This window comes from Pan troglodytes, chromosome 4 (assembly GCF_028858775.2).
Source record: "Pan troglodytes isolate AG18354 chromosome 4, NHGRI_mPanTro3-v2.0_pri, whole genome shotgun sequence".
Lineage (NCBI taxonomy): Eukaryota > Metazoa > Chordata > Mammalia > Primates > Hominidae > Pan > Pan troglodytes.
This window is the reverse complement of record NC_072402.2, coordinates 137,583,824-137,597,301: the sequence shown is the minus strand read 5'-3', so window position 1 is coordinate 137,597,301 and position 13,478 is coordinate 137,583,824. Positions and strand designations below refer to the sequence as shown.

Below are 13,478 nucleotides of genomic sequence, written 5' to 3'. Positions count from 1 at the left end.
CTGAACCAGAGCAGCAGCCTCCTAAGGTGCTTTTATCCTGTCATGTTCCCCACCCCATAGAACTACAGAACAGGGACTTTGTTCTCAACACCCTGGCCTAAATGATCTTTCCAACCTAACTTCCGTCAGTCCCTTGTCCATTCCGTTCTTACTCTTGCTCCTGTGCCATCCTGACTCATAGGATGGGTCAAGACAGTTTCTCTCACTATGTGTTGGCCTCATTCTTTCCTACTGTAAAATGGGCCTCTCCCATGTTCGGAGAGTGGGGTGGGAAGAGGAGGCCATGGCTTCATCTCTTCCTCCTTGACCATCCCAACCCACTGCAGCGTCTCTCCCAGCTAGGGCTCCACTCCTGGGCCACTCCTTGGCCAACCATGCTCTGATGGCATCTCTTGAATTCTAGCCTTTGATTAGCCTTCAACTCTCATGCTATTGCTGAACTTTCTCTGTGGGCGTGGCCATCCCAGTGAATCTGTGAGCCTCAGGAGAGGGGAGAACAGGGAGGATGCTTTCTCCTGGAAGTTACAATCATAGCCAGTATTTATTGAGCCAAGCTCCACATTATCCCATGAACCCATACTCAAAGCCAGGATATATTTTATAAATAATAAGAAGCTCAGAGAGATTAAATATTTCACCTGAAGTCAAACACCTAGTTAATGATAGAGCTGTACGATGTAAAAGTAGTTGGCAAACACTTAGTCTTTGAGCTCTGTGGGGCTATGTCTAGTCTGTCTACCACCCTAGCCTCAGGGTCTAGCACAGCACCTGGCTCACAGTGGGTGCCTGGTAAATATTATATAAGAGAACTTATAACCTGCTCCAAGGTCTTTACTGCCTCCTCTATGGCCCAGCCTGGGCATGACAGCAGGGAGGGTGTCTGAGCTCCTACTTCTCTCATCCTATCCCAAGTTTGGGAAAGTGGGCTGTGTCTGGGGTCTAGCACCTGCCACCTCTGCTGTAGTGGTCAGACATTCTCAGATCCACTTTGGATTTGGGGCCTTCCTATTTTATTAGTCAAGACTTTCTTGACTAGAATTAACTTAAGCCTATCTTAAGGGATTTATTTATTGGCTTATAAAACTGGTAAGTTCAGAGGTGGAACTGGCCCCAGGCATGACAGAATCTAAGAACTCAGAGGAAGAGTCCAAGAACTCATAGGATGGCTCAAGACAGTTTCTCTCACTATGTGTTGGCCTCATTCTTTCCTACTGTAAAATGGGCCTCTCTCATGTTTGGGGAGTGGGGTGGGAAGAGGAGGCCATGGTCTCAGACAGGTCCAGATCTACCCCATCCCAGCCCACCACCCGGAGAAAAGAGATGGCTTTGTCTCTGTGTCCATAAGTACAGTCACAAGGATGGATTCTGAATGACCCTGCCAGGTCATGTGACCCACTTGACCAGTCACTGTGCTTGGAGGGTGGGGCCATCTTTGCCTGGCCTGTCTGTGTGTGCACAGGGGCTACTGAGAGGCAGGGCACTGTGAGTGAAGGCCTGGTCAGAACTCCATGGAAAAGCACTTCCCCGAAGGGGTGCTGTTAGCAGAGAAAGTGGGAGCGGCTGCCGTGCAGAAAACCACAGGAGTGCCCTCTCTCTTGCACAGGGCTTGGGGCCTGTGGCCAGAGTTGGTGAGACCCCTCAGATAAGCTGCAGTCCCCTCCCACACACGGATTACTGTCAGCCCTCAGCAGGCCATGCTGTGATCAGTTTAGGAACCAGACAGTGGCACCTTTGGGCAGGGCACTGAGGGCATATCTGGAATCCCAGCTTCCTGCAGCCTTCTTGCCTCTTGACCCTCCAGGGCAGCGGCAGGGCAGAGCAGGGGAAAGAGTTTGGAGATTTGGTCTCGTCCAAGCTCTACGTCATGCAACCCTGAGTAAGTCACTTCACCCCACCAGTCTTTGGTTTTCCCGTTGTGGGGCTGAACTAGATGATCTTTAAGCCCCCTTCCCTCTAAAATTCGGGGATTCTGAGTTTGATGCTGAGGCTGACATCCTGTGCACCTAACCAGTACACACACACACAAACACATACCACACTACTTCTGCTACCATGTGCAGTCCATGGCAGGCAAGAGCCTACCCTTGAACAGGTGAACAGGGCCACTGCTGGGGACCAGGAGGCCCCTGCTGGGGATGTTTTCCCAGGCAGAGATGCCCAGGCTCCTTGTTTATCCACAGAACCCATGAGACCTGCAGCAACCACACCCTGTGGTCTGCCCCCTCTGACTCATCCCAAGGTGGGTTGGTTTGGCCCGCCCAGGCCGAAGGGAAACCAGGGCTACAGGGATAGGGCAGCTAGAAGAGGGTACAGGGAGGTCATCGGGGAGCAGCAGGCTGCTCGGGTGGCATCACTTTGGCTCTTGAGTGGCTACTGCTCTGTTCAGGTGGAGCCCAGGGCTCCTTCCACAAATTAGAGTAGGCCTTCCTTATAGTCAGAGCTCTGCCAGCTCACAAGAGGCTCCTGCCTTCCTGAACTGGCGGGCAGGAGGAGTCGGCAGGAAGTTTGCGGTGCTAACACAATAGCTTGGTCCAACCCACTTCTGAGTTAGAGAAACAGATGTCTCATCCCAGGTGAAAGGGAGCTTGGGAATGTCCTGAGGTGGCTGTACCAGCCCCTGATGTCAGGCTTTGCCCCGGAGGACAGGCAGGTTTGACCTGGGGTGTCATAGGACCATGGAAGCCCTGGAGAGGCCTCTGGGCCAGTCTCTTACCTGGAGTCTTGCAAAAGCTGGCTGTTTAAACACACACACACACACACACACACACACAGATGCACATTCATGTCAGTCACGCATTCAGAAGCGCTTATTCAACAAGATCTTGCTCTGAGCTCTGGGAAGTCGCAGTCTTGGCCCCCAAGAAAGTCCCTCAAATGGCAGGAAACTAAAACCCGAACTCTAAAAGGTCTGCCTTTTCTAACAAACTGAGAGGAAGGTAGGCAATTTATCAAAGGGAAAGGGGCCTCGATGGATAAAGGAGCACTCGACCTGAGTCTTGAAGGACAAGCAGAAGTTTTCTCCATGAGCAAAGGTGAAAAGCAGCTGCACTTGTGGGCAGCCGGGGACGCAGCTCCACAGCAGCAGCTCCCACCCCGCCACTGTCACTCTTCAGGGGCCCTGATAAACTCACACCAAGACACTAACGGTTCATCAAAACTTCCTGGGCTTACTCCTCCCGGGTGCTTTTTTAAATTAATTTTTGAGATATAATTTATATACCATAAAATTCACCCTTTTAAAGTATACAATTCAGTGGTTTTTAGTATATTCACAAGGTTATATAACTATCACCACTAATTTCAGGACATTTTTGTCACCCCAAAAAGAAACCCCATGCCCTTTAGCAGCCACTCCCATTTCTCCCTCTCTCCAGCCCCGGCAACCACTAATTCTGGACATTTCATACAAATAGAATCATACAATATGTGGCCTTTTGTGACTGTCTTCTTATACTTAACATAATGTTTTCAAGGTTCATCTATGTTGTAGCATGGATCAGTACTCCATTCCTTTTTATGGCTAAATACTATTTCACTGTATAGACATACCACATTTTATTTATCCACTCATAAGTTTGGATTCTTGGGTCATTTGGATTCTTGGGTCATTTGGATTGTTTCCACATTTTGGCTGTTATTAATAATGCTGCTGTGGACATCTGGGCACAAGTTTTTGTGTGAGCATAGGTTTTCAATCTCTTGGGGATACATCTAGGAGTGGAATTTCTGGAGCACATCATGACCATATTTAATTTTTAAAGGAACTCCCAGACTGCTTTCCAAAGCAGCTACACTATTTTACATTCCCACCAGCAATGCATACAGCTTCCAATTTCTCCACATCCTCACCACCACATGTTATTATCCTTCTTTTCGATTCTGGCCATCCTAGTGAAAGTGGTATCTCAGAGTGTGTGCGTATGTGTATGTTTTATAGAGATGGGGTCTTGCTACATTGCCCAGGCTGGTCTTGAACTCCTGGTCTCAAGTGATCTTCCTGCCTTGGTCTCCCAAAAGTGCTAGGATTACGGGGGTGAGCCAGCCATTGGCTTGGCCTCATTGTGGCTTTGATTTTCATTCCCCTAATGACCTTTTTGGAATGTTTGCATTTAAAGGAGACAGTCCTTTAATCTACCAAAAAGATGATATTATCAGCCAAGGATACCAGACTAGTCCCTGGGATGGTAGCACAGGGCACTTTTTTCCCCCAAAGAATAAGATATTTATTTTCTCATTCATTCATTCAGTAAATATTTGTTAAGCACCTGTTATGTGCCAGGCACCATGCTGGACATTGGGGTTCAGGGTAAACATGTCAGACATGGCTCCTGCCCTAATGGAGCTTACATTCTAGTGAAGGAACTAAGCATTAAACAGCAAACAGTTGGCTGGGCGCGGTGGCACAAGCCTGTAATCCTAGCATTTTGTGAGGCTGAGGCAGGCAGATCATGAGGTCAGGAGATCGAGACCATCCTGGCCAACATGGTGAAACCCCATCTCTACTAAAAAATACAAAAATTAGCTGGGCATGGTGGCACATGCCTGTAATCCCAGCTACTTGGGAGGCTGAGGCAGGAGAATTGCTTGAACCCGGGAGGCAGAGGTTGCAGTGAGCTGAGATCTTACCATTGCACTCCAGCCTGGGCAACAGAGCAAGACTCTGTCTTGGGAAAAAAAGAAAGCAAACAGTTGCACACTTAGTCATGTAATTATGCTAGAATAACTATAAGTAGAAGTATATGAAGCTAAGCGAGGGAATAAGGGAGGAGCCTGACCAGCTTAAGAAGTCAGGTGAGGCCTCCCTGAGACACTTGTTGTATTTTGAACATCCTGGGCAGGAGACTACTTGGCTTATTAAAGGAGCAGAACTATGACCAGCATAGTCTGAAATATACTGAAGGAGAAAGATGGGAGATGAAGTGGGAGAGGTGGTGAAGCCCAGATAAGACCTGGGAAGAAGTTGGGGGCTTTATTCTGAGTGCAAATGGAAGCCACTGGAGAGCTTTGGTAATAGAAGATTGATACAATTTACATATTTTAAAGACCACTGTGGCTGCTGCAAAGTAAAGGAGATGAAGGCAAGAGTGAAGGCAGAAAGACCAGAGAGGAAGCTATTGTGGCCATCAAAGAAAGAGACAATGGTGGCCTGGACTAGGGGAGGAGGTAGCAAGACATGGATGGAGTCTCTTGAGGAAGTGGAAATGGCAACCCTTGGTGACAGATGGCTATAGGGGAATAAAGGAGGATGAAATCAAAGATGCCCTCTAGGACTTTGGTTTGTGCCATTTGGTCACGGAGATAGGAAAGACTGGGGAAGAAGGTGGGTAGGGCAGATGGTGCAGAGCACAGTTTTGGACTTGTTGAGTTTGGGGTGCTGTGAGCCATCCTCGTGGAGGTGTAAAGGGAGAGTCCACGTCACCTTCACTTCTCCAAACACGGGCAACCATAGTGAGAGATATGGATACGCTGACAGGGGTGTGTAGACACGTTGCCTCAGGAGCCCACGCGTGCTAGAACAGTGTAACTGCGCTACAGCGTGAGCGCAGCTCTTCCCGTGTGGAAATCTCCCTGGAGTATGGCTTTGCCACTGGCAGAGTTGGGCTGCAGTATCTTGGGAAGGCCCTGCCATTATAGAGGAGTGGCCTTTCTGAGATGGAAACACCCGTGGTCACTCTTTCCCCACACCCTCTGTGACTGGCTCCCCAAATGTCTTCCCTTTTTACCTTCCCAGGGTCCCAGCCTCGTCCGCATACTGGCAGCGCAGGCTCAATGCATTCGGCTGGGGAGGCCCCATCTTTCCTCAGGAGTTGTCCTTGGCCTCCCAAAGCCTCGATGAGCACAGACATATATGTGAGAAGCCCAAGTGTGCAACTGTGGCCCCGGCCAACCCCGCATCCTCCCTGCTGTCCACTGCTCACTTGACTGGGGTGAAACAATGGGCACAGCAATGGGCAGTCTGTGCCACCCACAACTGCAGAGGACACCAGGCTGGGCCTGGCAGATCCAGGCTGAGATTTCTCTGGCTTAGCCAACACCCACAGGAGGGCCCAGGCCTGCAGTCCTCACTGCGCTTGCATTCGTCTGCTTTTGTCAAGCCTGGGTGCTGATGGGGAGGATGTACAGCCAGGGGCTAGGAGCCCTGAGGCTCTGTTGCAACACACACTGCACTCTGGCCAGACACTTCGCTGCCTTCTCTCTCTCCACTCTCCTGTGCGATGTAAATGAAGGGCAGGACAACCTCGAGGGTTCTCCCAGCAAGGAGATTTTACAAGTGGCAGGCGTGGTACCTCAGCTGCTTCTCTTCTCTGTCCCTTTCTTAGTTCCCTGGGTCTCACTGACCCAGAAGTGGGGCAAAGATCAGCAGGAGGTCTCCAGTTCCAGCCAGCACGTGGGTTCCAGCTGGGTCTGGGGTTGAGCCGAGGAGGGAGACCTCAGCAGGGGTGGGGCTCCGGGATGCCAGCTCAGCAGCAGGCATGATGTGGAGGGGACGGTGAAGCCGGCCCTGCCCGCTGGATTTTATCAGCATGCTCCTCAGACATATACAGAAGCAGAGCTGTGTATACACTCCCAGCCCCCCGCGCTCCATCCGTCTCCCCACATGTCTAAACACTGAGGGTGCCGACTGCCTGCCCTCCTCCTCCTCCTCTCACTTCCACCCCTATTACTGAGGGGAGTGGAGAGACCCAGTACCCCTGAGGAGACAGGGCCAGCTGGGGTAGCTTGGGCCACCTCATTCAGGAGGCCACTGCTGGGCTGGGTGGGAACGAGAGGCCCTCAGAGGCCCTGGGAGCTGAGGGGAGCAGGACCTGCTTCTGGCTGTCCAGTCCGGATTGGATGGGGCATTATCTAAAACTGATGTTTGGGGCGAGAATGTTCACTTGAAGCCAGCTTTCTGGATGCCATTCCCTGATGAGGAGCAGAGCTTCAGTGATGTTCATTTCTCAAATGAGTCCAGTCAATCGGACGTGCAGTCTGTGCTAGAAGCCTTAAGGCCCAGCCTTGCTCTCCCCCAGTTTTGCATCCCAGCTGCCCCCTTCCCTTTCCCCGGCCCTGTCTCCTCCCCAACAACTTGAAACCCGTGATTTATGGCTGGGGCTGTCCGAGACCTGGAGGCTCCCTCTAGGGGCAACAGCTGATAAGGTCAGGGAGGAGGGGGCTGTCTGGGGTGGGGAGATATGGAGAAGACCCCAGATGCTTATGGAGATGGGGCATAGTAGCCTTTGAAGCATTCCTGGAGCTAGCCCAGACCTTGGAGAATGGGGGAAGAGAGTAGAAGCTAGGGTTCCTCCTACCCCCAACATCTCTCCAGATCTTAGAAAATGACCATGTCCTAAAGGTGCCATCCCCTGAAGGCCCAGCTCCCTTCCAGCCACTCCCTGGTCCACCATGAGAGCCCAAGCCATGCAGGTGGGTGTAGGTGTCTCTTTCTTGCACCGCCTCCTGCGTTTGTTCCCCACATGAGACATCAGCATCTCAACCACTTGCAGGGGAGCCCCCGGAAAGCCAGGCAGGGAAGGGGAGAGGTGGGCCCTTATTCAGCAGAGGAAGCAGTTCCTGCTCTCTTCTCACCCTGCTCCCCCCACAAAAGAATGAAAATCTTCCTGGCCTTTGGAAGTTTGCCTAGAGCTTGGGTGCAAGGTTGTACTGGGTAAACGGGCAGAGCTCATGGTGGCCTCTCCTTTGCCTTATTTGTGACTAGAAGGGACCACCAGACCTCCCTCCCCAGTCATTCCTGCAGCCTCTGGTCATCTTCCAGTTTTGACGTGGGGCATGAAGGAGATGATTCCTGGGGCCTAGGGATAGTCTCAGTGCGTCACTGGCACATGTCTCTCATACCCTCAGTGAGCACCACCCTGTCATCCTGGTCGGGGCACGCCCGGAAGTGCAACGAGACAGCCAAGTCCTATTGCGTCAATGGAGGCGTCTGCTACTACATCGAGGGCATCAACCAGCTCTCCTGCAAGTAAGTGACCAGTAGGGGTGGGCATGGGAGCAAGAACAGGGTAGGAGATGCTGGGTCAGAAGTGGAGGGCTCTAGGAAAAGAGGGTTCCAAGCCACTGACAAGAGGTCCCCAAGGGGTGTAGACAGGAAGCTTTGCCCTACTTCCTAGCCCTTTCCTGGAATATAAGGAGATATAAGCTCTAAGGGGCACAGGGGCTTGTGCAGTCCCCATTTCCCAGGCCCCTACCCACCCCATCTCCTGATGTCTACCCTTTCACCAACACCCTTTAGGGAGATGGGGATGCTAGTCTATGCCCTAGGCACTGGGCACTGGGTTTCTCTTTCTCTCTCTCTCTGCCTCCCTCAGTCTCTCTTTCCCCCACTTCTTTTCCTCCCCATCTCTCAGCAACTCTCCAAACTTTGTTCTTAATGAACATTTCCCAGGCTGCATCTTCCCCAATAGTGAGGAGCCTGGCAGGGCCAGGCAGAGCACAGGTTCCAGAGCCCTTTGCTCCTGTAGTCTTGAGGGGAGAAGAGGGGTCTGCCCAGAACCCAGTACTGACCTCAGGATCTGGCTGCCCTTCTGCCCTACAGGACCCCATTGTACAAAGATGCCATCCCTGGGTGCTGCCTGTGTCCCTTCAGCCCCTAGCCCCCACTCCATGGGATGAGGGGATACCAGCAAGGACACTACTCTAGGTATGGCCCAATGGGGGAGGTCAGGGTGGAGGAGAGGCTCAGGCTGGGGCCTCTCAGCCTCCCCAGGGGCCAGAGCCTGCTCACCAGCCAGGCAGGGTGGCCCCAGCAGGAACTCCAAGGAGCTCAGAACCACCCACTCCCCATAGCAAACAAGGCAGGTGGGAGAGAGGCTGTCAGGGAGGGCTTGTTCAGGCCCAGCCAGATCTTCTGGGCAGCTGGGCCTACAGTGCCCCCTGGACAGATTCTCTGGTGAGTGTGTGAGGAGGGGAGGGGAGCTTGGTGAGGGCAGCATAGGCTCCAGACAGATCTAGGAGAGGAGTGGGAGGGGGGCCTAGTTAATAACTTCAGTGTTTCAAAGCAGCCCAAGCCTAGAGCCCTGGCAAGGTGCTAAAGCTGCCCCATTCCCATGGCATCTGGGCAAAGGCCACCAAAACATTGATGGGGATTCAGAGAGAGATGTTTGACCTTCCCCCAGGCAAGGTCAGACTCAACGCTTCTCAGCTCCCCTGCCTCTGATCTCCCGCTCTAGATCCACAGCCCCCTTCCTGGGCACACCCTTGCCCGGGAATGTGAGCCTGGTCTGAGAAGGCCAGGACTTTTCAAGACCCCTCCACCTAACAACATGGTAACGAGGGGCCGCACCTCCTTTATGCTCACCTCAGTGCTGGGTGACCCAGCCCACACTGCCAGGCAGAACCATGGCTCTTGCCCCAGCTGGCCTCCTCAGCTGGCTTCCTCCCTGGCCCCACCCTGCCCCTGCTGCCACCTCCTTCTCCCCCTCCCCGAACCTTAGAGGAGAGTCCCAGTAGCAACAACAGGCCCTCTAGGGAAGTTCTCAACCCAAACTCAGCCCCTCATCCTTCCCCGCCTCCTGCCTCTAGGAGGCTGCCATGTTAGTATGACAGACCCTAGGGAACATTCTAGCTGTGAAACTTGCTCAGAGTTCTTTGGAACAGATCTACTAGAAATTCATCAGGGTCCTGGAATACCTCACAGGGATGACCCAGCCCTGCATCCCCATTTCCTTGTCTCCTGCACCCTCCTCCTCCCTGTGACATACACACTAGGTAGGTCTCTCCTCTTCCCTAGCCCCTTGGACCCCAAACCTTGAAGGGATCCAGCACTGTCACTGAAGTCAGCCCTCGTCCGGGCAGGGAAGGTTCTGGCCCCTCAGGACAGGTGCCAGGGCTGAGGAGGGCCATGGGGGCCAGGGCTCCAGTGCTAGAGTTCGGTGTGGGCAAGGGAGTGGTGAGATATGTGGGCTCCAGGAGGGCCCTGCCAGCAAGGTTGCACCCCTAGGACCTCTGAGTCCTGCCCAGCTAAATCTGAGAGGAGCAGAGGCAGGAGCCTGAGCCATTGTGAAGATAGTGCCCTGTTCCCTTTCCCACCAGGGCAACTGGGCTGCACTGCTTAGAACTTGGTACCCAGAGCCACCACTTCCCCATCTCAGCCTCCCCTGGTTCCAGCCAAGGTTCCTGGAACCAACTTCCCCAACACCCTTTGTCAGCCCTCGGGGGAGAGGGCATCCCTGGTGGAGATGCGGTCAGAACACCAGGTCCTCAGAGCTGTGCTGGAGAAGGGCAGGGGGGTGGGGGGCAGGGCAGAGCCCAGAGGCCATTCTGCGGGTGGACAAGCTGGGAGGGAAGGTGGGCAGGCCTCTTGGGGTTCCTGATGACACCTGAATGGAATAAAAAGGAAAGAACTTAGGAAACGGAACTCACGTCTTACCATTTGTGCTGTTTGTTTACTTTTTATTTTGATTTTTTTGCATTTCCGCTTAGCTTGGATAATGAAACTACACTGGTCAGTTTCATTCCAGTTTCTATAAAAATCAGTTTTCCTTCCTGGTTTTCTTACACTTGTTGTTGTGTATTGGTTCAGAGCCCTGCAGGGAGTGTTGGAAAGCAGGCACACTCCGTCCCTCCTGTTTTTCTGGAATTCAGTGCCAAAAGAAACAGTGTCACTGATACTGAATTTTGTTTTAAAAAAAGACAACGTAGGGGGATTTGAAAATGGGAGTCCAAATCAAGGTGACTGTCCCCTGTCTGGGCCAGACAGGGGCCTCTGCACTCCCTCTTGCTGCTTTCTCCTCTTCTCTCCGTGTGTTTGTAGAGCACGGTTGGTGCGTGACTCTTGGGGACTGGTTCAGGGGATGATGACAGAACAAGACTCTTTCCAGCCCTGTGCACATACCAGTGGCATGCCTCCCCTTCCCATCAGCTCATCCCCCTCATCCCTCTGCCCCTACCCCACCCATGTCCAGGTGATTCCCCATCCCACCTCCATCTGCCTGCTCATCCTCGCCACATCTTCACCCCTCTCATGAACTCAGAGGCCCTTCACTCCCTCCAGTGCCCGGGGCACACCGCCATCCTTCATCCACCCCCTCCCCCGGGTGAGGGCAGCACACATGGCATTATCCCCAGGCTACCAAAAGGAGAAACTGAGGCCCGGGAGGTGGGGTGGGAAAAGGGGAAGGCAGAGGTCCTGACCTCTCTATCACCCCAGATGCAGCCCGTGGGCTCTCCTCTCTGCCCCTCTCTCACCCTGCTCTTCTCCAGCCCTGGGGACAGACCTTCCCCAGAGTCATAACCGATGACCTGGTGGGAAAGGCTGGGAAGGCTGTTACCCGCTGCTCCTTCTAATCTGTCCTCTGTGCCCCCTGAAAATCAGAGGGTCAATCCCAGTTTCAGTGGAAACCACCAACCACCACCCAGCCCCCAATGCTGAGTTCAGACTCCCAACCTGGTTGGTAGGCTAATGTACCCCATACTCTCTTACCCTGGTATTAGGTGCAGGTTAGAGAGGCTATAGGCCCAGCTCACCCCCAAAGCCTTCTCTAGGGAAGCCCCAGTCTCCTGAATGTGACTCATCCTCAGCAAACAGGACTAAGGAGAGACATAGGAGTGTCCAGGAGGTCCCTGAAGGAGCTAGCACCCCAAAGAACAGCAGTAGCTGTCAGCCTTCCACCACCCCCACTGTGCCCCTCCCCAGTGCCTTTTGTTTTGTTCAGCCAGTGGGGAGCACATTTTCTCAAGGAAGGAAGGTTAGGACCATAATGTTGTGCAACTCAGCGGCCATGAAAGATGTAAGTCTGTAGTCAGGATAGTCCAGGCTGGGTGTGAGATAAGGGCCACAGGGATGTATGGAGTTATCATTGTTCTCCAAGGGTCTTGGGACAGCAGCCCTGCTTGTCAGCAATGGAAATAAATTTCCCCTTGCCCTTCCTGCCCCTGTACTCCCCCATTTTCTCTCTCTCTCTGACACACACACACACACACACATACACACACACACACACACTCACACACACACACACACAGAGGTTTCCCTTCCTCCAAGAGCTGGGCTGATCTCAGACATTGGACACAGACACATCTGTCTTTCTTGTTCCTTTGTGGAATCCAAGAGTCATTTGGCAACTTCCTGGGTCTTCATCCTCCATTCCCAAAGGCACTTATGTTTGAAAATCACTTCTCCCTCTCTAGTCCCCATCACAAGTGGACATCAGTTTCCAAGAGCTAAGGAAGAAGAGCTTGAGCTGGTTGGGAAGCCTTAGCCACTACCTCCATTTACCTGAGCTGGGATGAATAGGGACGAGGGCCAGGGATCAGAGAAGGATGTGTTGACAAGGGGGCTGATGGCAGTCTCCTCCTCCAAACCACCCTGTTCAGTAAGACGACCATGTACCCTCTTCCTACCCATGCCACTTCCCTGATACACTTCCCAGCCCTCCACCACCCCCCAATTAGCCAGGCATACCCACACACACACTCCTACCACTACAGGACAAACCTCCTGCCTCCCCTGGGGGAGATGCCATCAAGGCCCAGAGAAACTCTAGCCCTCTGCTCAACTACCACTCCCATTCCCCACTCCTCCAGATTTGAGGTCACAGGGTGTTCATGAGTATCTGTCACAACCAATGGCTACCACTTACTGTAAGCCTAAGTGGCTTCCTGACAGTTGCTATACACTGCAATGCTAAGAAATAGAGTACACTTGCCTCTCGAGGAAGTTTACATTGATTAATTTTGAACAGTAGCCTATTATTGAGGGGGACACTGGTGATGAACTTAGCTAATTTCCTAAGGAAGAAGATGCAGAGGCAATATAGACCCATCTCTGAGTAGGGAGATGTGGGGAAGGGGTCTAGCCCTCCCTGTAAGCTTCTCCTTAGGTATCCAGCCTTTCCAGGGTTCAGAAGAGAGTACAGGGCTGGGCATGTCCTCCAGAAATCTGCAAGACTTCTGCAAGAAATCTGAGATTTGCTTGAGGAGAGGGCTGGCAGCCAGAGAGCAGAAGAACGTGTACCCTGTGGGTAGAGACAAGGTCAGGGAGATTGAGTGGGGGGTGCTTTAGAGCTGTAAGCAAGGCAAGATCAGAGAATGAGATCCAGGGCAGGTCCAGGCAGTGATGGAGAAACAGGTCATGGGGAAATGGAAGAGTTTCGCAGGCTGGCTGCCACTAGTACCTTGATGTGGACCAGGCTTCCAGGGTCCCCCAGCGAGCCTGCTCCAATCCCTTTTGTGGTCCTTGCTACCTGAGGCCAGATTCCCTGCACCTGGTATCAAGAAGGCCCACTTTGGGATGCTGATAATTCCAGCTCCTCTCCAACTTCCCATTTCCCTACTAAGCTTTTCCCATGTACATCACACTGGGGCAGCCTATTCCAAACCACGTTCTACCACAAGGGTTCCTCAAAAAACAACATCCATGGTGAAGTAAATTTGAAACACAAATAAATTTGAGAACTTACATAGAAAGTTCAGCTATTTCCTCCTATGAAACTTCCATAGTCTTTCATAGGTGAAGGTACACTGCAACTCTACAAGGC

At 52.5% G+C, this 13,478-nt stretch overlaps 1 protein-coding gene across 5 annotated transcripts in view; it reads left to right on the top strand.

Annotated features, from left to right (window-relative positions):
- The window catches only part of NRG2 (neuregulin 2), a 199,765-nt gene that overhangs the window by 164,306 nt on the left and 21,981 nt on the right, over positions 1-13,478 (top strand). For all 5 annotated transcript variants that reach the window (XM_003310853.6, XM_003310854.6, XM_063810737.1 and 2 more), the window contains exon 4: positions 7,843-7,963. In XM_003310853.6, the coding sequence (XP_003310901.2) occupies positions 7,843-7,963 (121 nt within the window). The remainder of the gene's footprint in view (positions 1-7,842; positions 7,964-13,478) is intronic.